The sequence below is a fragment of the Epinephelus moara genome, chromosome 9 (assembly GCF_006386435.1).
Source record: "Epinephelus moara isolate mb chromosome 9, YSFRI_EMoa_1.0, whole genome shotgun sequence".
NCBI classification, from domain to species: domain Eukaryota; kingdom Metazoa; phylum Chordata; class Actinopteri; order Perciformes; family Serranidae; genus Epinephelus; species Epinephelus moara.
Window position 1 is genome coordinate 10,744,361 of NC_065514.1, and position 27,524 is coordinate 10,771,884.

At 41.3% G+C, this 27,524-nt stretch overlaps 2 protein-coding genes across 3 annotated transcripts in view; one reads left to right on the plus strand and one right to left on the minus strand.

Annotated features, from left to right (window-relative positions):
• Positions 1 to 26,812, plus strand: part of stxbp1a (syntaxin binding protein 1a) — a 42,968-nt gene extending 16,156 nt beyond the window's left edge. The window contains exons 2-20 of one of the 2 annotated variants that reach the window (XM_050052904.1): positions 982 to 1,031; positions 1,698 to 1,779; positions 1,885 to 1,961; positions 3,501 to 3,579; positions 4,140 to 4,243; positions 6,002 to 6,150; positions 8,072 to 8,156; positions 8,399 to 8,529; positions 8,712 to 8,819; positions 8,930 to 8,990; positions 10,269 to 10,334; positions 10,420 to 10,500; positions 10,741 to 10,879; positions 11,676 to 11,785; positions 12,010 to 12,111; positions 12,540 to 12,625; positions 15,040 to 15,194; positions 16,642 to 16,799; positions 24,089 to 26,812. In XM_050052904.1, coding sequence (XP_049908861.1) covers positions 982 to 1,031; positions 1,698 to 1,779; positions 1,885 to 1,961; positions 3,501 to 3,579; positions 4,140 to 4,243; positions 6,002 to 6,150; positions 8,072 to 8,156; positions 8,399 to 8,529; positions 8,712 to 8,819; positions 8,930 to 8,990; positions 10,269 to 10,334; positions 10,420 to 10,500; positions 10,741 to 10,879; positions 11,676 to 11,785; positions 12,010 to 12,111; positions 12,540 to 12,625; positions 15,040 to 15,194; positions 16,642 to 16,751 — 1,775 coding nt within the window. In that variant the 3' untranslated portion in view covers positions 16,752 to 16,799; positions 24,089 to 26,812. The remainder of the gene's footprint in view (positions 1 to 981; positions 1,032 to 1,697; positions 1,780 to 1,884; positions 1,962 to 3,500; positions 3,580 to 4,139; positions 4,244 to 6,001; positions 6,151 to 8,071; positions 8,157 to 8,398; positions 8,530 to 8,711; positions 8,820 to 8,929; positions 8,991 to 10,268; positions 10,335 to 10,419; positions 10,501 to 10,740; positions 10,880 to 11,675; positions 11,786 to 12,009; positions 12,112 to 12,539; positions 12,626 to 15,039; positions 15,195 to 16,641; positions 16,800 to 24,088) is intronic. The other variant, XM_050052903.1, reaches the window with a different exon arrangement.
• Positions 25,734 to 27,524, minus strand: part of akna (AT-hook transcription factor) — a 26,992-nt gene continuing 25,201 nt past the window's right edge. Inside the window, exon 20 of the mRNA XM_050053757.1 lies at positions 25,734 to 25,747. Coding sequence (XP_049909714.1) covers positions 25,734 to 25,747 — 14 coding nt within the window. The remainder of the gene's footprint in view (positions 25,748 to 27,524) is intronic.

Consider the following 27,524-nt stretch of genomic DNA (forward strand, 5'->3'; position numbering starts at 1 on the left):
TGGGAGAGACAGACCGACGTTTTTCAACATTGTAACACATTTTTTGATAAAATGATTAGTCAACTAATCGAAGAAATAATCGACAGATTAGTCGACAATGAAAATAATCGTTAGTTGCAGCCCTATTCTCAAAGCATGGTTAATATTATCAGTAAATGCCATTTCGAGATAAATATTTGCCTCCATTGTTGTTATTAGTTCCTTGTTTTTTAGTAATTGCTGCCAGACAGCGGGGCAAGGCTTGTTTTCACTTTGTCATCATGGCAAAATGTGGTTCGGGAGACACCTATTGTAGCGCAAAGTACCACAGAAGCAGTTTCAAGTACTTAGCGAAGTGTTGTCTATATGTCTTGCTGTCTGTGGACAGATTTGTGACTGCACTTGTGTCACAACCGTGCAAATCTGAGTCAGAAAACATCAGGTTTGTTGTTGAAATCACAATGAAGGCCGAGTCTGCAGATGTGTGGTCCAAACTAGGGCGCCGGAAGTGAGAAGTGGGGTAGGAAGTAGCCTACATGCGTTTTAAGTCATGGATTGGCATCACAGCTAGTGTGATCCCGTTGCAAAATGGTGTCTAAAAGTCTCTTTTTGGATACAATAAAAAATCCCATAAAGTGAGGATACTCAAATAAATAGAGCACATACTGTACTGTAAGACAGAGCCATATGTGATCCCTACATTCAAACACACACACACAAAGTCATCTAGCCTGCAGGGTTCAAAGACACCTGAACAACCAAACAATGGTTGTTACATATATTCCCCTGAATTTATCTATTTAATTATTTATGTGAGTGTGATGGAGCTGAGGTGAATCAGCCCTGGGAGTGGAGCTTACTGTGGGGAAATTGTGTGTGTGTGTGTGTGTGTGTGTGTGTGTGTGTGTGTGTGTGTAGCTCTGTGAGTATTCCCTGTTTACAAAATGTGTCAAACCATTGTTCGACCATCAGATTCCTAATGATGTTTATTTTCTCTTGCAGAGATTATGAATGATGTCATCAAGAAGGTGAAGAAGAAGGGAGAATGGAAGGTAAGATGTTCACACTTACAAGAAAATGCCCTCAATCTCTGGGTCTTAGTCTGAGTTCACCAATGTGGAGGACTATGAGTAAAAAAAAAGACTACATCACATCACATGTGCTCACCCAGACAAAGTGATCAGTTAGGTGTCTTATTTTAAATCTGATGTCAAATCAAAGCCCTGCAGCTTCCTCGTGTTGTTCTCTAGTTTGAATTCATAAACCATTTATGAAGGATTTTGGCACAATATACAAATACAACAGTATAAAGTTGGACAGAAATCTTACGTGTCAGCAATCTGAGTGATTAAGTACTGGCTCAATTCAAGCACTGTTCATTTCTATAAGTGAGTATAGGTGGTGTAGCCAAGTAATCTATTAGTCAAATAATAGTTGAGGTCCTAAAATCAGTCTTGAATAATGATTTCAGGGCCGTGCAGCTTTTTTGCTGAGCACCACAGGATATTCCAAACAATCACAAAGTTGAAACTGTAGTCAAAACTAAAGATACAGCAAGCTGAAATACAGAGAAGATACAAATGCACACAACATATATACGTGGCTACAGGTATTTACCATTTCCAAAATGGATGTACAGCTTTATTTGAATAACATGTTTTTAGTGTCAGCAATATGTAATGTAAGTGAACTGTGTTTATCTAATTTCCTGTTGCCAGGCGCTGATCGTGGACCAGCTGAGCATGAGGATGTTGTCCTCCTGCTGCAAGATGACAGACATCATGACAGAGGGCATCACCAGTAAGAGATTAGGGCCACATCTAGAATTTCTCTGCACTGTTCTGAGTGTTTGTGTAAGGTCCTCTGTAACTGTGCACATGTTTATGTCTGTTTCTCCTTCTCTAGTTGTGGAGGACATCATGAAGCGAAGAGAGCCTCTGCCCAGCCTGGAGGCCATTTACCTGATTACACCCACAGAGAAGGTACGCGTTCTGTCTCTTTGTGTGTCATTCATAGTGTATATTTAGAGGTGTGTCTATGGCAGCAGGTCTGTATTTTTAGCTGAGAAAGGAAAGAATCCGCGGCGAGTTCAAACAGACGGCTGTTGACTCAGCCGAGGCAAACGACACATGCACACTTCTTTGTTTCCCTGGTGTGTGTGTGTTTCTCTTTGTCCCAAATATGAATATGTACTATGAATGTGATGTGTGATACGGTTTGCACATTGCTATGTAGTGTAGTGTAGTGGATATTGAAAATAAAAGGATACACAGTATGTTTGATAAGTTTTACAATTTTAATGTATTGACAGAAGAAAACAGGAGGAGTCATAATTTGATGGAGCTTTGCATAGTTTCAGGTGTTAGGTCCTTTATTATGTTGCTTCAGTGGTGTTATAATTTTTCCAGAGCAAGTATTTGAGTTTGTTTTGTTCAGATTGGTCTCATGTTTGATCTCTTTGGTTAAATATTTTAAGCATTACTGGCATGATGTGTTGAGCAAATGTTTTAAATAATTTTAAGAATGTTATTTCTTGTGTTGAGCTTAAAGGGTGACTTTGGTATTTTTCAACCTGGACCTTATTTGTGTCGAAGTGAGTAATGGAGACGGTCCAGTATTGAGTGAGAGAGTTGCTACCAGCAATGGCGAAACAGGCTACAATATAACCACTCAGGCATGTTCGCACCATCAATTTACATCCACTAAAAGTGCTTACTTTTGCCACTGACAGGCTCAGATTGTTGCTTAATTGTCTGGCAACATTATGGAAAGGATCCCTGCAGAGATAGACCTTTTTGTTTAAGAGTAATATCCTTTTCGTTTAACCAGAAACAGCCCCGAAATCGCTATCGTTTAACCCACCAGACTCCATTTAAATTAACAACAATTTATCACTGTTAAACATACTTCATTCAGAGTCAACAGAAACAAAACTTATAAAAGCCATCTTGGTTCGTCTTTCCACTGTTCCAACAAGCACCCACTCTGGTTTGGTTGAAGTAAACCCTAAATTTAGCCAGCTAAATGTAAAAATATGCTGAGTCTATACATGCCTATAAAAGTCTGGAGGAGCTGGTTCTGGTTAAACAAAAAGGATCTACTCTTCAACAAAAAGGTTTATCTCTGTAGGGATCCTGTCCATAATGTTGTCAGACACTTAAAATAACAATCTGATTCTCGGTGGCAAAAACAAGCACTTTTAGTGGACATAAATTGATATTGCAAACATGCCCTGAGTGGTTACATTGCAGCCTGTTTCACCACAGCTGGCTGTAGAGCTCCTGCTAAATACTGGACCAAGTTCAATAATTGTTAGTTAGTCGTTTTGACACAAAAATGTGGAAAAATAGGGTCTAAGTTGAAAAAAAGGGTAACTCAGGCATGTAAAGACTTTGGTAACATCATTTTGATCAAAATATCTAGCTTGTATGAATTGTGCACACTGACACACATAAACTGTAGTCGTCACACATCACATTGAACTCTACGATCTGACGCTCTGTCTGTTTATCTCTCCCCAGTCTGTCCACACCCTCATCGCAGACTTCAAAGACCCTCATTCAGCTAAGTACAAGGCAGCCCATGTTTTCTTCACTGACTGTGAGTATATACAAAGTCTTGCTTCAGCATTACTCTATGTAATACATTACTTTTGTTTTAAAACATATTTGTGTTGCAAAATGTTCAATCATTTGCTTTCTGTTTTTACTTTTTCCCATTTTCTCTTTGTTCAATCTGTTATTGTGTTGTTTTCTGTGGCTGTTTTCTCAGCTCCTTCCAACTGCTTCCTTCATAGATAAACTGCTTTCTTGTCCGTCTTTATATATTTGTCGGCACACTGCTCATTGTTGTTAGAGCACCTGATAATGTCCTCAAATCCCACCAGTTTCCTCCCAGCTCACTGTTTGTAAGGGCATTAATTTTTCAAAGCATCAACAGTGAGCTGAGAGGAAATGGGTTTGGGGATGTCGTCAGGTGCTGCAACCAAAACAGGGAGTGTATCTGTGATTAAACTGGTTAATGTGATTAATGAACAGTGCACAGAGATCCTCACATTGTCTCTTCTTGCATATTGAATGTGTGTTTTCGCTAATTTCTAGAAATATATTGCAAAGTTGTTTTAAAATGCCTTCTATTAATTATAATTCTGTTCCTTCCAGCCTGCCCTGATCCTCTCTTCAACGAGCTGGTGAAAAGCCGCGCTTCCAAAACCATCAAGACTCTGACGGAGATCAACATTGCCTTCTTGCCCTACGAGTCTCAGGTACGTATCCAGCTGTTGTGTTGGGTAGTGATGGCTACTCTGGTGTTCACAGATGGGACTTGTTCTGGCCCCTGCCTTTTTTCCCCGTTTCTAGACAGGGCAATGAATGAAAGCTGATTTATTTTTGCTGTTTATCAGTGACTGTGATGGACAACCAGAGAGACAGAGAGAGAAATCCAGAGATAGAAAGCACGAGTCCGAACAGCAGCAAGAGATCGATTAAGACAGGTGGGAGGAGGGAGATGCTGCAAAGGACGCAGCCAGGAATAGTAACAGGGAGGTTATTGCTTGTTATACGGAGAGAGGAGAGAAAAACACAAATACACACTCAGGTGGTCGCTTGGCACGATGCTGCTGACTCACCAGTCACTCTGTTTACCGCCAGACTTTTCTAGCAAGACTCACATTTGTCACATCACCTTCCTTCACTCCCTACCGCTCCTCAATCCTCGCTATATTTCCAAATTTCTGCCTTTGTCGTGTTTTTCCTCTTCCCTCTCTCTCTCTCTCTCTCTCTCTCCCTCCCTCTGTCTGTTAGCAGGTTTTTCTTGCCTGCCATTCCTGCATCCCTGCTTCTGCACGTCGCTTGTGCTCCCTTTGCTCACTGCTTGCATTCAAGCTTTTTATTTTTTCTTTATATGTATTCTCTCCCTTTCTACAACCATATTTTTCCTAATTTTCCTGTCCCTCCCTCCCTCCACCCCACCCCCACTCTTTCTATCTCCCACATCTCTCCTCCTGTCCATCCTTCTCTCGCTCACTATCTGAAGATGCTGCTCAGCCCACAATGCTTTGCTATCCTCCTGTCTACTCTGATTAATTCAGAGTCAGTGGTTTTCTGCTCCAGGCAAAGTGCTGCCTCACAGTCCCGCCTACAGGCTGATGCTCTCGCCCCATTGGACGAGTAAGGGTCCACACAGCAGGCGGCAGCCAATGGTTGCGGAGATAACATAGGGACCATTCTGCAGAGCAGAAGTGTGGTCATGTGATTGTAGACAGATGGGGTGGGAGGAGGGAGTGGTAGTGAGTGATGCAGGAGAGGAGAGGAGACAAGGAAAGAGGAGTAGAGTAGAGTAGAGGAGAGGACACAAACAAATGAGATAGAGGAGAGGGAAGGAGAGAAGAGAGTAGACACAGATGGGAGATGAGAGGAACACTGACAGGACACAGGAGGAGGAGAGATGAGGGGACAAAAACAGATTTGAGGGAGGAGAGGAAAAGGGACAGGAGATAAGACAAAAGGAAAGACAGAAGGATGAGGACATGACAGAAGAAAGTGAGGAAATTAAAGGAGAGAAGAAGAGAGGAGGGGAAATGACAGGAGTGGAAAAGGAGAAAAGGATATGAAGTAGAGAACTAAGGAATTAACAGAGTAGAGAAGAATATGAGAGAGGAAAGGAGACAGTTTAAAGGAGAGCTGAGACAATGACGATAAACAAGAGATTACACAAGCGGAGAGAATATGTAAATCAACTGTTTGATATTATCACAACACCTCCAGCTCATTATTTTACAGTAAGATAACATGCTGCGTGTCCTCTGTGACCTGCTGCATTTCACACAGCACAGATCAAAGTCTCCATGACACTGAAAATCTGTTGACATGATCAAATCAGCCTTTACATCTTGAAATCCGTCCCGCCCCATGGTTAACAAAAGGTGTAGGAAGGTGAAAAATCAGATCCAACTAAGCAAGAAGGCAGTAAAGTGTGTTTTTCTGATACAAAGTTGAATTTGTGTCCATGTTTGTGTGTGCAGGTGTACTCCCTGGACAATCCAGATGCCTTCCACAGTTTCTACAGCCCCCATAAGACCCAGCTGAAGAACCCCGTGATGGAGAGGCTGGCTGAGCAGCTGGCTACGCTTTGTGCCACCCTGAAGGAGTACCCTGCCGTCAGATACCGAGGGTGAGCAGCAGGGGGCGCTGCTGAGAGGCAGCTATGGGTGCAGGCTAGGGGTGTGCGATATGGCCCTAAAATAATGTCACGATATTTCACAATATTTGATATTGTGATAAAAAGTACAGGGTTTTTTTCCGTTAATTTCAAGAACATACACTTTCAACATAATACGTAAATTATTAAAAATGACTGCACATGCAAACTTCTTACACTTCCTCCTTTCTCTTGAGGAGAAATCTGAAAAAATTAGTTTTAATTTTTTTCCCATCTGGACCTGCATACTCTGTCATTTCTCCTCTGCTCCTCCTGATGTGTCACTCAGCGCTAGTCTGAGTGGGCGGAAGTTCGCTGCATAGATCAGCCTCTCATTGGGTGGAACGAGCCACCCGCTGAAATCCCGCCCTACCACCTCCGGTTGTGTAGCAGTTTTCAACCGTTTTCAACACGTCCTTTACTAACTTTTGCGGTGTTTGATCTTACAGGGATGTAGCCATTTTTCTGCCATGGTTCGCGTCCTGTAGGCGATATTTTTGTGGGCGTGTTAACCAAAACCTGTTTCCCCCTGGCAATATTTTTGCAAGCGCACCGTTGCTGTGGCACTGCCCAGAACGATTGTGATTGGTTGAAAGAAATACAAGCAGCCGGGGTGTTTTTTTCTCCAATCTTAAGGTGAGAGTCGGCCCAGCCAGACCTTTCTTTTCTTGAGAAAGGTCTGGTGAGCGAGACTACTCAGCGCTGACCATCAGACACCCCCGCACACACATGCACAGACTTACATTTATTTTTACAGGCTGTTACGTCATGATAACTATTTAACATTTAAACATTAGCTTTTTTGTCAAGCTTCACACAGGCTTATATACTGACAGGCTCGTGACAAAATAACCTGGCGATGCTGACTCTTGTGTACACACAACATAAAGAGGTGTGGGGGAGAGATTGTGCTGCTGCCAGAGGAGCCGATGACTGAGTTTACTCCACAGCAAGTCACTAAAAGGATCTGAAAAGTCTGGAGCTGCTCATAAAACATTCAGGGCTGTAGTCTTGGACGCCCATGCCTAACGATGCCACTGATTCAACATTTATATTCAGACAAACTCATGTAGTTTAGTACAACCAACATGATCTGCCTTGACCTCGAAAAACTTAATTAAGTTAAATCAACTTAATAAGTAACCAAAAGTTGTGTGGATATGTAGTGGTCAAACCATTTTATTTAAGATATTCTGACTAATTTTTTTTGACTCCATCCTACTCAAAAAATGTCTAAAATGTTTTTTATTTTGACCAACTTCTTAAAATAAGTTGAAACTAATGTATTCTTTATGCTAAAAAAATCTTTATTTAAACTTTAAATTCTAGACTTTATTTTAAGCATTATCCATTTACCCCATGAATAATTTGTGTTGTGCAGAATAGTGCCCAAGACAAAAAACAGAATAGACTTCGCAGTCAACATGTTGTGTTAAAGTTAACTCTAGGTACTACAGTGAGGATGTGAGATGGTTCGTCAAACCCTGCAGATGAAAGAAATATTCAGTCTTTTGGTCAAAATGGAAAACCTGTCTTTCCTCATTTTGTGTTGTTTTATTTAATGTATAGATGTATTTCACATCTTCTCAAAAAAACAACAAAGGGATGAGGAATATTTTGTTGCATCCCATAATACAGATTAGGTGTTATCAGTATATTTCCTTTGGGAACTGCTGCAAGGACAGAGCTGTTACACACCTGGCACTCATATCCTCTCACTGTATTTTTTCCAAGGTTTTTAATTAATGTTTTCCACTGTCTTTTCTTTTTGTTTTATCTCATCTGCTTGCCTGAACATTTGTCCTTGGGTCTGTCTTTCTCCCTTCTGTCTATGTTCATCTGACTCTCTGTCTGACCGACCATCCACCCACCCATCCACCCGTCATTGTGTCAGCGAGTACAAGGACAACGCCACCCTGGCCCAGCTGGTTCAGGACAAACTGGACGCCTACAAGGCTGATGACCCCACTATGGGAGAGGTGAGCTTGGGAGAAATTACTTTTTGTCCCCTTGTATGAGCAATGATTTGCTTTGTTTTTACGTGTTGTCTCATATTCTTGTTGCAAAATACTTATTTGAGTAGTTTAAGTTGAATTGAATTCTACATTACTGAGAATGCACTTCAAAATGGTCATATTAACTGTTTGTGTATAACATCATATATGTATATTTATCTTATCGCTCCTTTCGTTCCTGCATCTGTTCGCCTTTTTCTCTGTAGGGTCCAGATAAGGCTCGCTCACAGCTGATCATCCTGGACAGGGCGTTTGACCCCGTCTCTCCTGTCCTTCATGAGCTCACCTTCCAGGCCATGGGCTACGACCTGCTGCCCATCGAAAACGACGTCTACAAGTAAGAAAAACACAATTGACAACAACAGTTACTTGGGATTGCTATGTTTCTCTTTTTTATTAAGGTATAAATTAAAGCTGCAGCAGGTAGAATATTTGTACAAAATGTTCATATCAGCTCTGATCACAGATTTCAACCTAAATTAGTGCCTTTCACTCAGGCTGTATGTCTTCTTTTTTCAGGTATGAGACAAGTGGCATCGGAGACTCTCGTGAGAAGGAAGTTCTGCTGCATGAAGACGATGACCTGTGGGTGAGCCTGAGACACAAACACATAGCTGAGGTGTCCCAGTGAGTACATTTCTTCTTATCTCTTCATATCTCTTCACCCAGTCTTTGGATACAAGATTACAGGATTTAACAACCTTTCTGCTTCTCCTTGGCTGCTCGTGTTTTATTAGGGAAGTGACCCGCCAGCTGAAGGACTTCTCTGCCAGCAAGAGGATGAACACTGGAGAGAAGGTAAAGAGGAAGCTGCTGCAGGAAATGCTGATACAGTCTGAACGTACAGGATTGCCCACATATTAGTACTACGTTTGCACGTGGTGGATAAATTCTTTATTCTTCAAAAACTCCCAATGTTGCGTGAAGAGATCAACTATTTTGGGAAATTGGCTTATTCACTGTCTTGCCAAGAGGTAGATAAGAGGATCGTTACCACTTTCATGTCTTTCCATCAGATATCAAGCAAAAATCAGCAGGTGATTAGCTTAGCTTAGCATAAAGACTGGTAACAGCTTGTCTGGTTAACCACTACTTGTTTGTATACCTTTTTTTGAATGGATTAAACAAATAAGATAAAGCTAATATAGTGAGTTTTGAAGGAGCCTGTATGCAGATTTTATTACCTGGCTAGTCAGGTTCGTTAGCTAGCGACTCATTCCCCAACATGTTGGCCTGTTCCTTTAAATATGTTGAGAAAACATGACCAGAATTAAATTTAATGCGTTTATTTATTTTTGTCTGTATTGCTTTTTTGTTTCCATTTGAAATTTGTCATAAATGGCAATCATAATTACGTTAAACTCATAATTCAATATTTTTTAAATTTGTTCAAAACTAGTTGGTCATCCAAGTTGTATGTGACATTCAGAGCATATCTATGATTCGGAGTCCGAGCCAAGATTGTCTGCACATGGCTCTCAACATGGGATGGGCTGAGCCGAAGGCTAGCAGCTAACGGTGCTTACTGCGTAAACAATGCTGACAACAGCAACAGTGCTGACAGAGCCAACAGTGTTCAGGGGGACTGAAGGGTGGGTGCTACACCTCTGTGATGATGCTATTCCTCCACTGCGGGTTGGATGGTGTTCTCCGTGGCAACTGCCGTATGCGGGCATTGCAGAGTGCTAGCAGTTAGCTAGCAAGTGGGATACATACACAGGGACTCGCATGTGCTAACATACACATGCGGCCTGACTGTCTACCACAACAAACCACAGAGAAGCTCAGATTATAACACACATACAGCAAGCGTGATTTCATTATCTGCTCAGGATGCCATTACTCCAGTTTATCTTTACATAGCAAATAGTCTACTGCTTTACCAATGCTCTGAATGTCACACACAGCTCCTTTAAAACATGCTTTGAGCTGTCTCTGTTTTTAAAGAATAGAACTGAACTCTGCGATTGGACCAGAGTCCAGCATAAATATGGTCCGTCATCAATAGTGTAGTTATTTAATGATTGTCTTATACCGATGTGGACATCATCAAACTCTTTTGCTTTGTTTCAACAGACCACAATGAGGGATCTGTCCCAGATGCTAAAGAAGATGCCTCAGTACCAGAAGGAGCTCAGCAAGGTGTGTTGGTGTTTTTGTGGGAGTGTGTGAGTTTCCCTGTGTGTGTAAATGTGTATGCTGACCCAGTGTGTTTTATGTTTTTTAGTACTCCACTCACCTGCAGCTGGCTGAGGACTGCATGAAGCATTACCAGGGAACAGTGGACAAGCTGTGCCGTGTGGAGCAGGTGAGGAGGCAGGCGAGAGGAAACAAGAAGCAAAGAGAAAATAAGAAAAGACGATAGGAGCGGAAATGAGGAGATGAGAGGAAAGGAAGAGAGTATTGGTCAGATAAATGACACAGTGATTTCTGAAATCCTCAGTAATTGAAAATAAAATGCTTTCACAATTGCTTGAAACGTGTATTTGAGGGTTTAGAATTATTTTAAGCAACAGACATCATATAAAGCCTGAGTGATCTGTTGCAGGATCTGGCTATGGGCACAGACGCTGAGGGAGAGAAGATCAAAGACCCCATGAGGGCTATTGTGCCCATCCTGCTGGACGCCAACGTCAGCACGTATGACAAGATTCGCATCATCCTGCTCTACATTTTCCTCAAGAATGGTAAGGAGGAAACTGCAGCTGACAAAAATAAATCACAAGTCAAGTTTGTAAAACTCTGTGCTGCTTTCTGTCCCTGTAAAAGCACCATTTTGATTTTGTTTTGTTTATTTTATTTTATCACTTCCTACTTGTGTACCTACTTACTTACTTACTTACTTACTTACTGACTTACTTAATAAGTAATAGCATATCTTTACCATACACTGACCTCTTGAAATGTATGAAAATGCCCAGAGTACAGCTCCATTAATCTGGTAATTCGAGCTTCTGTGTGGTTGGTTGGGTTACTCCCTGGTTAACACCTTTTGATCTGTCAGTACTGTTGCTGTTATTTAGCACTGTTTATCGAGTTAGTATTGTAAGCTCTCAGCTGCCAGCTCATCCACGTCTATGTTGAGAACCAAATGCAGACAACTCATACTCTGAAAATCTCACAGAGCTTCTTTAATATCTACCAGCTAATGAAAAAATTTAACTACTACTTAATTAGTCAGCTGTTCAGCACAAGTCTATTAAAAAGTGATTCACAGGATACAGAAGAACGGATTCAGTAAAAGCCAGATAACTTCTTTGATCAGACATAACCTGACAGTTCTGCACAGCTATAATGATCTGTTATATTTAAGGATTGTATTGGAGGTATATAGTGTCAGTTTTCAGTTTTAATAAAACAATTTTATTCTTTCGCTCAAGTTACAAAAACATGAATTCTCTTTGATCCCAGAACGAGCTGAACATATTAAATGTAAACATATAATAAGATATAACCTGTGTGTGTGTGTCTGTGTGTGTCCAGGCATTACGGAGGAGAACCTGAACAAGCTGATCCAACACGCTCAGATCCCCCCTGAGGACAGTGAGATCATCACCAACATGGCTCACCTGGGCGTCCCCATCGTCACAGATGTAAGATCCTCACTGGGTGGTGCTCTTCTTCTTCTTCGTCGTCTTCTCTGTCATCTCATTCAGTCTGATGTGCCCTCTGAATCTTTACTCCTCTACTTCTTATTCATCACGTTAGTTGCTATACAGTGTATGGACCAAATAGTGTGAACCAGATCTCGCTAATGGTTTTAGCTTTTTCCTAAAAACTTCTCTTTCATTTCCTTGTTTCTTTGTTTCTTCATCAGTCCACCCTCCGCCGAGGAAAGAAGCTGGACAGGAAGGAGCGTGTGAGCGAGCAGACCTATCAGCTGTCCCGTTGGACACCACTGGTCAAGGACATCATGGAGGTGTGTTTGACTGTTTTTGTGTGTGTTCAAGACAAAGAATACCTTGTTTAACCTGCTGTTCGGCAGCCATATTGGAGGATCACCACTTTTCAGTTTCACAAACGTGTACAATGTTTTTTCCTCAAGCAAGGCTCCAAAAACAACAAACTAATTCATCTAAGCGAATTATTTTTTCACTTTTCAGTTGACGTACATACACAACAATCTCAGTCAAACATCTGTTTTCCCAGCCTGGTTGTCATCAACTATATTTAGCTCCTTATTTGTGCAAAGCCAATTCTCCAATGGACCTCCATGATGGAGCACACGTGGTTGCTAAGAGACATGACACAACTGTAAAGCCCCTATTGAAGTGTGTTTGTGGCTGTGTGTTTAAGGCAGGCGTTAATGCTGACAAAGATCTGTTTTGTCTGTTTGTGCCCCTGCAGGATGCTATTGATGATAAGCTGGACACCAAGCACTACCCCTACATCTCCACCCGCTCCTCTGCCTCCTTCAGCACTACTGCAGTCAGGTACACACACACATGTGCATATATATTGTATATACATATACACAGTGTGGCATCTCATTGCGTGGTAAATCAGAAAGACAGAAATGGTGGTAGATCAATAGTAATTTGGGAAGGGATATGAACCTAATGGATCAATAGTTGAGAAACATTGAGAGCAGGGTGGTGATGTTGATGACTGTCAGGTTAGTGAGCCATATACGAATCCTTCTGCAAAAATGGGAGACATTACCGGAGCTCAGACATGCACATGACTTCTTCACATGACATCAACATAAAGTTTTTAAAAGACAATACACAAACAATCACAGCTGGAATAATAATAAAAATGCGCACCAACTCAAACACCAAAAATAAGCGAGCTGATGTTAATACAAGTCATCGATATTTCCAACCACACTTGCATGTGAGTGTGTTTGACGATTAGAGGGAGAGCTAAAGCTGCATTGAGCCACATGCGTTCACACTCCAGCCTGTGTGGACGCGGCTGCTGTATATTGATTCAGCATCAGATCCTCTCCGGTTACAAACTGATCTGCCTCATTTGTCGCCCCTCCTCCACAAATACACCCAGTACCAAGGATCATATTAGGACACGTGGGTTAGTCAAAAGAAAGCTACACAGATGCAGATGAAACCTCTGATACTGCAGTTTAACCAACTGTCCATTATATCGGTGGTACAACATAAGAATAAGCATCACATTCTCAATTCAAATTATAACTACATTCACAATATCCGCACCTAAAACAAAGAGCATGAACTCGATTCATCAGCTGTCTTTATCAACCTTTAGAAGCTAACTTTTACCAAAAGCACTGTTTCTTTTCTGCCGTAGCTGTTAGTGATGTTCAGTTGTAGCACCAAGCGGATGATAATGCTCTCTGAGCCGTGTCTACAGGCTGCAGAGCTTCCTACCGGAGTGTGTGCAGCCTCCAACAAGCCAGCGGCAGCCTGTATGTAGACTGAAAAGCAAATGTGTGTGTGTCTAACAAGCAAAAGTCAGGGTGAGCCCTGTCCTATGGTAACTTCAATAACCTCGGGACTTGCATATCTTTTTGTGCATTTTTATCATCTCAGATTATTGTATCTTATTTATGTCAGCTAGAGCTGCAATGATTAGTTGTCAAGCTTATTATTGCCAGCTTATTTGAAAATCAGTTATGCAGTTTGAGTCATTTTTTAGGAGAAAAAAGTAAAACTTCTCTGATTCCAGCTTCTTGAATATGATTAAATTACCTTTCTATGACAATTAATTGAATATCTTTAGTTGCAGACAAAACAAGACATCGATGTAATCGATTTAATAGGAAAATAATCAACAGATTGATCAACAGTGAAAATTTTTGTTGCAGCTGTAATGTCAGCTGGCCAATAAAATGACACTGTTGAGTGCATATTTGACATTTCACCCAAACTAGCATAAAATGAGGAGGTGATAAAAATGATTGAAAAATTCCTACTTCGTCCCGGGAAGTTTTGTACTTCTCGGGACGAAGTGCGAATTTTTTAAAATAATTTTTTCGCTTGGATGAACAAAAAAATGTACATCTCTGTGTCCATGAAAAATCATCCATGTTTTTAAAATCATTCTCAATTTAAAACAATTGTAAGAAAGAATAGGTAAAAAACAATATTAGATCAAGGTGAAATGGGAGAACGAATTCAATGTAGAAATTTCAGATGAAGATTGGCATAATATGTGGAAGATACACCAATCAAATACTAATTTGCGAACCTGGAGGGAAGTCTAATGGAAGAATCTGATTCGTTTCTTTATTACATCATAGTTGCCAAAAATATTGACAAGAGTGCGGGTCTTTCGATGTAGACCATTCTCATGTTGTTTGGAAATGTTATGTAAAGAGCTTAAGCACATACTAGGATATTAAGGTTCCGAACAGTTGTTTGGTGCTTTATCTATGTAGATTTTCTGAAGATGTTATTGCTAGTGATAGATAATTGATCAAAATATTGGTAGTAGCAAGCAAGAAAGCTATTACAAGGAAGTGGGGTAAAGAAACACCACCAACAAAGGACCAATGGCTAACAATTGTGGAAGAAATCTTTTTAATGAAGAGGTTAACATACATAGTGAGACTACAAGAAGCACAACTAGAAAGAAAATGGGAGAAATTGACTCTATACAAGATTCAAAAAGATGACACTGGACTGGATTAATAATCAATAGATACACTGATCCTTAAGGCTGTAAAATGTGTATTTACCCAAGCAGTTATTGTTTCGTTAGCTCTTTTCTTTCAACTATTTTATTATGCTGTTGTAACTGACATGTCAGTGTCACAAAAATTGTTCTACTAAAGATTTAAGTGGGGAAAAAAACATCAAGGTTTGCCAAGATAAGGGAAAAAAACAAGCTTTAAAAACTGTGACAATATGCGCATGTTTCCTTTCAGTGCTCGGTACGGCCACTGGCACAAGAATAAGACACCTGGAGAGTACCGCACTGGGCCTCGCGTCATGGTCTTCATCATTGGCGGCGTGTCCTTCAGTGAGATGCGCTGCGCCTACGAGGTCACACAGGCCAATGGGAAGTGGGAGGCCGTCATTGGTGAGTAGTGCACCAGAAGGCGCCGCTGAGCGCAGGCCCAGATCAAGAAGGAGTGTTCATAGTCGTAGGTTTTGACTGTACACCTTCAAGATGCACCTGTGACAACCCTGAAGAGTAACTCAACACCCCCTGAAAATGTAGTGTTTGCTGACCTCCAGTGGTTTAACGTCTTACCTTGCTGAAGCATAAGATCACGTATCAGTGATGCTGGGTGTGGTCAGAGGTGAAGCAGCCTTGAAACCTACAACCTGAGAGGGGCAGTGAAATATTTAAGTAATACACAGTTTACCATTTTTTGTTATAGGACGTGTAAAAGCTAATAAAACCTGTGTCCTGATTCAGGAGCCACGTCCTCTGAGACTGTGTGAGGTTTGACCAGCATGTTCAGGCTAAGTTAGGTTTTCTGAGGGACACAGAAAGACAAAGCTTCTGCACCAGGACACAGCTCAAAAAAATTAAAGATGGAATGGAAGTAGAAACATGGGAGGGAAGTACAGGAAGTGAAGTGAATGGACAGTTGAAGCCAGAGGTAGAACTGCAAGTCTTCACGACACAATTATCAGTCTGCTTTTGTTCTTTAAACATGGGTCAAAATAAATTAACTTTTGTCACCATAATGCCATTTTGTTAAAGAATGACTTCCTGGAATTCATTTGCACTTTGTTGAAGCGAGCATTAAGATGATTATACGAGAGTTTTGAACAAAACGATAGACAAAAAGTTGACAATCACTGACAAACAACAAGCTAGACTTAATAAAAATAATTCAAACAAAATTAATTATGGTTTGATATTACAGGTTTACTAAGTTATGAAGATAAAAACTTTAACTTTTTAAATGCAGAATGACAAATCATGTTTTGTATAACAAGCCACCCACAACACAGCTCATGTAGGACAGCCTTATCTCCTTTTGGACTGTCGTGCACCCACATCATGAATCCCAAATCCTTCAACAGTCAGTTCAATGTACCCTTGTGTAAAGTCTGTGGAGGGTCTAGCTGCAGATAGCTGTTACAACCTGCCTACTGTGTGCAATGTGTTATGTTAAATTAGCCCTTTATGTTATGCCCCTCTGTACTGTTTATTTGATGTCTTAAAGCTTCAGCAGCCAGTCTGTGTTCTAAATGGGAAAGTGTCCTGTTAGTTTTTGTTGTGCTCTGCTTCAGCTGTTGTCTTTAAAAACAACTGTTGTCTTTAAATTGCAGCCACGCCATGTCTTTTTCTGTGTCTCTGCGTTTCTTTATGTCTGTGCAACATGGTGAATGTGTGAACTGTCAGTGGACGAGTGTGTCTCTGCGTGTGTGTATGTATGTGTGTGTGTGTGTGTGTGTACTGTACGACAGGTTGCTTGTCTTTTTTAACCCTTTTGTTTTTTGGAGAGAGTGGGGGAGGGGGCGTGGCATGTGCTGAGACGAGTGGTGAAGCCGCCTCTGTTCCTCCACAGGTTCCACCCACATGCTCACCCCCACCAAATTCTTATCGGACCTGCAGCACCCCGACTTCCGAGAGTCCACTAGGGTGTCCTTTGAGGACGCAGAACCCACAGCCGAGTGAGGCAGAGACAGATTGGGAGGGAGGGAGAGAGAAATCACACTGAAAAAAGTAAAGGCAGCCGCACAAAGAAGCCCTTTCTGAACCTTCGCAGCACAAGGGCTTCCTCCCTGTTCCTTCTTCTTCTTTGAACACCCAGCACTGTTTTATGTAACTCCACCCTACTGTGTCCCTCAGGGATGGGCACCCACCGACCTTTCCTCAGTGCGTGGATCGCTCCTTCAGGCTCTAGTCCCTGTATACTGAGAGTTAGCCAATCAGAGTGGGAGGCCTGATATTCAATCAGATTTAACATGTCTGTTGTACCTATGAGAAGGCTGAATCCAAATGTCCACGGTCCAAATCCACAACTCAACAAGTTAGCAAGATGTGGTCTTTCTGCGGAGAGCATCTGCTTCGGGTGCAGACCTCACCGGACTTCATTTGCAATGAGAATGTGACATCATGTTTTTCACATGGAAGACACAACAAGAACAAAAAAAAACTCTAAATATATGAAACATACAAATAAGATGAGATGCAAGTAATCTTGCATCATGTAGCAACTAAATCACCAGAGTAAATGTTGGCATTGTATGTTTCTGCAAACCACAAATACCTTGAATTTAACAATGCTGTGGTTAATGTGTGGTCAGGTTTAGGCACAAAAACCACCTGGTTATGGTTAGGAAAAGATCATGTTTTGGCTTAAAACAATGGTTCTAGACTGGTGGTTTGCAGTCCAAAAGAGGGTTGCAGGCCCATTCCAGCACAGAGCTTTTATTTTGAAGTGCTGTTTTCTGCTGTAGAGTGACTAACTAACGGACATCTACTTAACAGAGACAGCAAACTAGCTTGACAACATGGCCAAACACAAGTATGACACTGAATGTATTAAACTGTGGGACCTTCACTAATGAGTGGGGAGAAATATGGACCCTGTTGTTGCACCAGTTGGGAACCACTGGCTTAAAATCCCCAGTTTTTGTGGCACTATCACAGCGGGAAATGCAGCAGTGGGTTGCCTAAAAACACCACGTTTGGTGGCTAATATGCTGCTGGAAAAGGCAGCAATGGCTTACTTGTTTGTTGGTCTCAAGCAGTGGTCTGCAGCTTGGCAGGCATCTCACCTAGTTGCCCCACCTCCTGATGACAAAGTCAGCTCATATACATGTAATCTGAATTATGTCACTCGTAGAATTGTTTATATGATACCAATGAAATGTACACATTCAACCAATCCTGATTGCAGAAATGTACAATGCCAACATTTTCCTCTGGGTACTGGGCTGCATGTAGGAACAATATTTAACTATGCAGTATTTTAGAAATATGTAGAAGAAAAACTTAAAAAATAATGTGTGCCAGGCTCCTCTTATCAGGGGCGTATGTTGCCTTGCCATCTTGCGGCCACAGTGCATATGGCTGAAGTCCAGTGGGCCCAGTCTGGAGGGCCCTGGAGTCCACAGGGTGGATATTTGGATTCAGCCCACTTAAAGTCTGTGCTGAAGAGCGGCCATGTCTGAGGGGGTCGTGACCCCATCCCTGCTGCCTCCTCCCATCATCTCAGCTGGGTGGATTAAATCGCCCCCCGACAGCCACCCAAAGGCCCTTTGAGCCTGTTGAACACTGACTCCAGATTTAATCTACCCCGGAGATCCATCTTTATCAGTTTTTACTGTCTGATTATTTTCCTAATTAACCCTTCGCAAAGACAATCACCTTGATTTGTTACTGGTTTTTCCACATACGGACAGGTCCTTGAGTTGATGTTGGATTTCAAAGAAGGATCCTCTCCTTTTTTCTCCTTTTTTTACTTGTGTTTTTTTTTTTTTCTTTTGACTCCCAGTCCTCTGACTCCGTCCACGTCACTTTCTCTCAGTCCACCATCACATGCTCACATGGCTCATGGCTCGTCCGCAGAGGGGGCAAAATATTAGCAACAGATCACCTTTATTACAGTAATACTCTCCGGGTGCTGACACACAGGGCAATTTTGGGGGCAGTGTAGATGGAAATCAGTCAGGTAAGGTAACAATAATAATTGTAGAAGAATTCAAGTACAGTTGCCCACAGAGTTGCTCTTTGTATCAGTGCCCCTCTGATGCCTCTCTGCTGACACAGCCTGGGAATGTAGCATTGTTCCACCTGATATGCTTTAGCAACCAAATAAAAAGTAAAGATGCCACACATGTCAAACAGCTGCCACTAATCCAACCCTCCCCAAATGTAGGAGACCCTTCCTGTCTTCCAAAACCCATCCTTTACACCAGTCACAACTAGCAGACAGTTTTCAGCTTGTTGCAGAAACTCAGATACAAATACTACATTCAGTAGAACCTCTGTACAACTAGAAAGCACTTAAAGAGCACACACCTCCACCAAGCCCGAACACTCCTTGAAATTAGCTATTTTGATAATACACAAAATGTTTTAATCTGCTTCTGGGTCCAATTCTATATACACACAAACACACACACACACACACACACACACACACACACATTGACCATTTGTATATCAATTACTCAACTTAGTATTCAGTTGAATTTATGATGAAAACGTTGTTTTTTTCTCTTGCCTCCACGGTGAATGAAGAATCCAGAAACAGAGAAAATTGTCGATCAATAAAAATAAAAGGAGTTTGCGTTTATCAAACAGCAAATCTATGTCTGTTTACAAACTCTCACACAAATAGGCATTATAATCCAATTCTCATTTTTACAGTCGTATGCTCAGTACTTCCCAAAGAGACAGCTGTTTTTCCAATCAGGAGCTGAACTCAAAGTGAATCTCATCTATGTTCTCTTCAAAGCAAGACCAAAACACTCATTTTATTTAGCTGAACATGGCAACTGTTGGCTTACTGCTGTCTTGATTTGTTAAGCCTCGATTCCACTTCACACGTTCTGTATGGTTCCTTTGGAAACACTAATAACCCCTAAGACATGCTACCTATACCCTAGGTTCATTTAGCATTTCCACTGTAAACACTTTTCTTAAATGTGGGCGGGGTTGTTGTCGCTCACTGCTCCGTCCAGCACTCACTGTATTTCCTCATGACCGGAGACACAGATGGAAATCTGCACCTCGTTTATCGTCCACAGAATGAGGCTGCACGTCAACATTTTCAGATCAAAATAGAACAGGCTGCAGTGAGAGTCTCTCTCTATGGGATATTTAAAAATAGCGGGTTTGTGCATTTAGTCCTTCTCAGGCAAGCTCGGGGGTTTAGATTTGCTGTAGCCCACAGGAACAACGCTTTGTGACACTTTTTTTCTCCAAATAGGGATCAGAATATATGGAGTTAACATAATCTAGTTAAAAGTAATATAGATTTTTAAACGCTTGATGATCCACACATTACTAAAAGTGTGTGTCATCCAACAGAGACAATAAAAACTAAGAGAATGGTCAAGGTTGTCATATTGATATTTAAGGTGTGCTGGTGGATTCACGTCCTCAACTCATGAATTGACTAACATTATAAGGAAGCACTCCACCTTAAAAGTTGCTGTCAGTTGAATCAAATCAAATCAAAACCAGCCACAACTCAGCCCTGAGCAGAGTGACCGTCCTCTACTGACCATTTAGACTGCAGTGTTCACAGCTCCACCTTTTAGTACCAGATCTGTGTGCTAGGTACCCCAACAGAGGGGGGACCAAAAATGGGGACGGTACAGAACGATTCCATTGGTACCATCCACAACTTTTCACAGTGGAAACAGAAAAATTGCATACTGAACAGTTTGGTGGAAATGTGGCTATAGTTTGTTTGTGTTATTGTTTGCATTTGGTCCTTTTAAAGGGTTAGTTCAGATTCACCAAAGTCACACAATAACAAAAACAAACTAACTGATGAAGGTAATGGTAGACCAGCAGCTCCTGTGTTCAGCAAGGTTAAAATGACTGTTTTGGTCATTGGAGTCTGGCTTTGAAGAGAGTATAACTCTTTGTTCAGTTACCCATTAGAAAGGGCTGCCTGTTGGGGTAGTGCTGAGCATACACACCAAAAATCTGTTCAGCTGTTTCTTGGACCATGGCTTAGCTTCAATCAAATGTCACTGAATTTTATCGTAGTTTTTGAGAATCCTGCTAACTAATAACTATACGGAAACTCTCAAAACACAACCTCCTTGGCGGAGGTAACAAATAACCCACAAATAATTGCATAAATGTCCATGACCACCTAATCACCTGTTTCTGTAAATTATTAGCAAGGCTACTTTTCAACACACACTCACCAACTAAAGACTGAATATTGTAGACCTGGGCATCCATCTCATTCCCAACTAATCTGCTAAAGCGATATCGTTTACGAACCAACTTTTGGTTTTCTGGTTTTCTCAGTAAGCAGCTCTCACCATAAGCAGTATGGCCGCTCCCCCTCATACTGCTGCATTCAACACTTCCTGAGCAAAATGGCCATCACTTACTAAAACAAGTCTTTGTTTTTGTTATGCTGTTTTGGTCTAAACCTAGCCATGTACAGCAATGTAATGGCGTTGGAGATCAACGTCACAGTGTTGTGTTTCTGTGGCATAAAGGCCCACGAAGCTGTGTGTTTAGGGAACAGCAGAGAAGCAGGCGAGGCCAGTCCGACGTTGACCTCTGTGGCCCACACTAAACCCCCACCCACGACCCCTCGACCCCCGCATCACCATAACGACCCAACTCGAGATGGGCTTGCCTCTTTCTCTTCTGTTTTACCTCCACTTCCTGTTGTGACCCCTCACAGGGTCCAGTTTAGTTTCACTGCAGGTGAATGTCTTTGAGGTAAAGCAGCTAATCAAACCAAACAGGAGGAAACACGCAGCTTTGCAACAGAAACAAACCAATGAAGGTCAAATACTGTTGATGATGTTGGACAGGTGTGAGGAGTAAATCAAATGTTTTGTGCCTTTTGTATGAGAAAAAATTAAGATGGCAGAAATTACCCAAATTGGCAAATTTGGCGAGAAGTTTGCTTTACTCCAGTCTAACACCTTTCAAGTTTTACTCTGTCTGAAATGTGTCTTCAGCTGTCAAAACAGTTCATCTGTGTTACCAGGGTTACTGAGTTTCACATTTTCACTCATATTTATAAGAGACAGTAGACCTAACTCTCTGGTTTGGGATTTCATGACATGTAGAGAAGATCTGCTTTTGTCTTTTTGGTGCTTTTTTTTTTTTTTTGCTTTTCTTAAAAGTATTTCTCAGCTGTCTGCATGCTGTTTAATTAAAGGCCCACACGGTCATGTGCACATTTTCTAACACCTGATTGGCTGTGCTGTTTAGACAGGTTTGGTGTTGCAGGATTTTCTAGAAGCCCATCTGCTGTTTTTAGTTTTCAGATTCATGACAGTTGTGTGGCGCCATCACTGATCTGTGTGCTTCCATATTGTTTAACTGCATGTGATTTAACATGGATTCATGTCATGAGTTTTTATCTGGCTGTATGTTTGTAGATTTAAGGACTCGAGAGTTCTTGTCAGAGGTGGAAGATGTTTATATGGTACTTTGCACAGACAAATCAAGAGATGTGTAGATAAATGATTGGAATGAAATGAATATCAATTAGAAATAAATAGATATGGACAGTTGAGGTATTTCAGTCTGTCCAGTAAATCTAGTTTAAGTCATGCCTCTAGATTTGGGTTTTTCTCACTTTCAGATTAGTTAAGAGTACATGTTCTTCTACAGGCTGACAGGCGTCTCTCAAAGGAGCAGTGTGTGGGATTTAGTGGCATCTAGTGGTGAGGATTGCAGATTGCAACCAGCTGAAACTTCTCCTGGTTAGAATTCCTTTAGTGTTCATTGTTCAGGAGGTATTTACCGAGAGCCGAATTATCCACAGAGGCCTCTTCCTCTCTAAAACTAACTGACCATGTGATTAAAACTAGTATACACACTGAATAAAGTAGTTTCATGTTACAAATCAGTGCTTCTCAAACACTATTTTGCCATTCGCAGACAGGCTGCTAACATAGCACCTGCTAATGTGTGCTCACCTTTTCTCTCTGATAACTTAAGATCTAGACATTGAGGAGGTTTGTTACAGGAGCAGAATAATCCGCAGAGGTCTCTTCGTCTCAAAAACAAACGGACCCGGTGGTTTAAGCCACAAAATAACACTTAAGGTGCTTTCAGACCTGGAGTTTGCTTGCCTTGGTTCAAATCAGGGACGAATTTTATTACAAAGTTGCATAATTGCCTAGAGTTGGTTGGTGTTCTCACGGCAGCATTTACAAGCGGACCAGATCAAATGCCTTNTTTAACCCAAACAATGTGTCATGTGACTGCAGTTGGTTCAGATCCAGGTCGGAACACATTCTCACCATGAATGAACCGCACCAGAGTTCGTTTGTAACCGGACTGAGACCACCTCTTCAAGAAGGTCTCGGTCTGGTTGCTGTGGTGCGCACCTGAGTGTGATTGCTGTGTTCACACCTGCCCACATGAACCACACTTAGGGGGCAAACGAACTTCAGTTCTATTGAACCGAACCAAACACGGCAGGGCACCCTAGATGAAACAGTTTCACGTTAGAAATCAGTGTTTTTCTAATGCTGTTAGGCTCGTCACAGAGGGGCTGCTAACTTAAGTGCCCCATGTGAAAGCATGATGGGCCCTATCTAGAGCCAGTGTTTGGTTTTTCCATTCCGGGCTACTGTAGAAATATTGCGGTGCGACATGGCGGACTCCATGGTCGAGGACCCGCTCCCTATGTAGATACAAACAGCTTACTCTAAGGTAACGAAAACACAGTGATTCTTATTCCCATTCTGCCACTATATGCCCCTAAATCCCGCACACTGAACCTTTAAGTAGTGAGAAGCTTTTTTATGACCTCTTCTGTTCAAGGTACAGTATGCAGTTCTGGAGAAAGATAGTTGATTGTTGAGTCTCATTCCCAGGCTTTCAACAACCGACGCTTTGGGTTGGTTATCGGACAAAACCGCCATCCAATGTGACTCTCACTCTTTCTCCAGAGTTGCACACTGACCCTTTAAAGTAGGACCAAGAAGCTGCAGCTGTAAGATGGATGTAGTGTAATAAAGAGTACTAGGTATCCCTGAGATAATGCCGTTTGTGCTCAAGTACAGTAACAGTACTCCCACCTTTAGAAATAGTTTTTAACTTCTTTGATCAGTTTGAACCTGCTGGCTCATTGATTATGATTTTGTAACTTTGGGTTGCTCAGCGCTTCTGTCTTTACGTTAAACATTATGTGAGACCGCCCTCATCTGCAGCACAGTAGGCATCATAGCAAGAGCTGAAAACACATTTTTCATCTGTTTCCTTCCACACGTGCAGATCTAACGCTCTGTTTGTGTGTGTGTGTGTCTCTGTGTGTGTTTTATGCATGTGCGTGTCTCCAGGATCGACCCACATCTTCACCCCCACCAGCCTGCTGGAGCAGCTCAAGGCAATGAACAAACCAGACGAGGAAGTCACAAGCTAAAATCCTCCAATCACATCTCTCTCCTCTTTACCCTAACCCCGCCCACCCCCCTCCTACCCGTCTCACCTCTGTATCCTTTACCCCCCAAACACCCTGCATTAACTGTGTATGCATCTTGCTTGAGAAGAAAAAGACATCTTAGAAGATAAAAAATATATGTTGTATCAAAGATTAAAACTGTTGCAAGTATTCTCATGTTTTACAATGGATGCAACTAAATGAACTTATTTAAAGAGGTTTAAATATCACAACAGAAGGCCATTTAAAACTGAAAGTACCAAAATGTAATATTGTATGCTATGAAACCTGTGCAAAAGGTAGACACTTTCTCTCGTTTGTTCCTTTGGGTTTCCTCCTTGGTGTGAGTTTTATTGGAAGCGGGTTGAGGAGGGATGTGCGGTTTGAGAGGTCGATGTTGTAAAATATCTCATATCAGTCAACATGCAATATATAGATATAAATATATTCATCAGAGAGGAGCCCCACCCCCCAACCCCGCCCCGCCCATCTGAGATGTTCGTATTCAGTAGCATGCTTGGACTTGTGTGGACTGTTAATGTGTTTGTATCCATTGTGGATGTTCTGGGAGCCGCAGAGTTAGCACTTAGCTTTTTCCTAAGATGTTGAGATTGAATACTGCGCAGAAAACTTTTGTTTTGAGTATCGAAAACTGAACAGACACTCCTGTAAGGTTATCCACGGTCCATCTGTAAACTCAGCTACCAGTTTATTGGGTAAAACCTTGGCCATGTCAATCTAATTCCTTATACTCAGTTGTGTCTTTAAGATTTGGTCTACTATGATGATATAAATGTGGTGGCTAGAATGCGTCAGCTAACTTTACAAACAACGTCTTTTCAGCCATGTTTTGATGGAAATATGATTGGACGGAGAAGTGGCCTGTGCTACAAGAATGGTAGACATGTATACGAATGCTTTTATAGTTTTTCATGGTGAGACCGTTGTATATTCGAGCTAACTTCAGCAGCCGTCCACTGCCGACGTTCCATCTTGTGAAGCGACATGAAGTTTGCCCCCGTTTATTTTCTGTGAGACATGAAGGAATTGTTTCGCAAAATGTTGTTAGATTCCAGGCGATGCGAAAAACTTCATCTCTGTAATGGTGCAGCTTCACAAAATTTGCTGTCATTGTTTATGAGAAACAACTGATTTGCTGTACAAAGCATGCTGGGATGCAGACCGAGCTGGGCAAGGAGGGTGAGCATGAGTTTATGTGACTCGGTCGTGTACAGTGGAGCTGCACCGTAAAGTTTGACTTCATGGAAATGGGGGTAAAATTCGACTCCATAGTGATTTGAGGGAAAACCAACATGGAAATGTGGCGCATTGGATAAATATCCGTGGAGACAATTGCTGTACTTTCTGGAATCTCTCGTCTTCTTCCCTGGTGTCTGGGATTACAGATAGAAACAAAATCCGAGTGCTGCTTGGCGCCATCGCTGCCTGATGTGTACCGGAAACCCAATTTGTTCTACGCACGTGGGAAGATGGTTGGGGTTAGGCTTTGACCTCGAATGGTTAAGGTCAGGACGGCCAGTTGGTCAGTGGATAGGACCTGAACAAATCGGGTTGCTGATATGGATTGGATAGTGACAGCCACCTTTCCTTATGAGCAAACTACTGACACTGACATGTCCATAGGAATAGCAAGATATGGCCGAGGCAGTGTTGCCCAGTTTGTCCACTCAGTGTCTGATACTCAAAACCAAAGTTTTCGTTAACATATTCATTTAAAAAGTCTTGTTTAGGCAGACAGTCGAAAGAGATGTAACTCTGTACAAAGCCAGAATCATCCCTCCTCCAGCTGCCGAGACTGTAAAGTATTTACTTGCCACAACCTTTTTCCTTTTCTCCAGAGAAACTTCACCTTTTAATGTCAAAGGCCGTTGCTTGCTGATATTTAATGAATAATCTTAAAAAGGGCCAGTTGTATTTCAGTATTGTATCCTGTCAGATTAAGTCTTATCATTGGTTAGTAACGATGTTTAATTGGGCCATGCACTGAGTAGTGTTGTGTATGCCATATGTTGCTGTTTTAGTGTCTCACTGTTGACTGGTGATATTTCTGACTGTGAAGTAGTGATAACTTTTCCTTTAAAAAAAAAAAAAAAAGGTCAATGTGAAGCCGCCGTGTTTGTGATGTTTTAGCTGTAGCTGTTAGTGGTCAACTCGGAAAAAGAACTAATATCTATATTTTTTGCGTCTGTTTCCTCCTCTGGTGCAATGTAAAAACCCTCCAATGGTGAATGGCTTTGCAAAAGACAAAAAAACAACTTAAATCCACCCTTTTCACTTTTATTTCCTCCCTCCCTGCCCTCTTTCCTGGCCAAACAAGTTGTATATTGCACTATAATGCATTTTCTGTGATGCAAACGCTTGACTTTGTGTCCGGTTTTTTTCTATTATTATTTGCTGTTGTATAGGGTTTACTCTGTCAGATCACTTGATTTATATCAGAATTATTTATCAGAGAAAAAATAATAGTGATGCATTAGTCTGTCCTAAAACTGTTTAACTTATTGGGATTGTATGTTTGCGAGTGTTGAAGCACAAACAATACTTCCATGTGTACCTAATATGTACTAAGGCTGTCTAATAAATTGGCTTCCATTACAGTAAAGACTCCTGTTTCAATACAACTTTAGATTTTAAATTGCAAAGTATTCAGACACCAAATGTTAATTTTCACCTTTTATTTGGCTCCTTAGGGACACTGACAAGACTCCCTGCAAAATGTACAAAAAGATCTACAATTTATAAAATAGATGGTACAAAAAAAGATTAAATGGACCAAAAAACAAAAGCAAAATTCACTTGAGCATCCACAGTTCTACGGTATATTTCAACCAAATACGATTCTTAAAATAATCTGTAAAAATAGTGTTATTCCTCTGTTTGTGTTGGCATTCCCTCCTGTATATAGATCCAAACGGCTTTGCTGGTGTGTGAATATTTGATGCACATAAAGCTCACACTGCTACGCTTGCAAGTTTATGATAAAATACTGTACAAAATTTAGTTCTAAAAAACATACAAACGTACGCAATAAGTTAAAAAACAGAAGCAGACTAATTTTGAGGATATCCAGCATCTCAGGTTCACATGACGATGAACCACTGACCATTTACGAAATAGATTCATCATCCAGAACTAACGTCGTCACGACAGGTGCAATGAGCGAGTGCATTTCATTTGTAGCGCACAAGAAAACAAAATGCCTACCAGTATATGGCAACTAAAATAATACTGAAATTCTAAACTTATTTTTGTTTTGTCAAACAAGGAAAGATCTGAAAACAAACAATAAGCAAAGTCACATGTTCAATAAATAG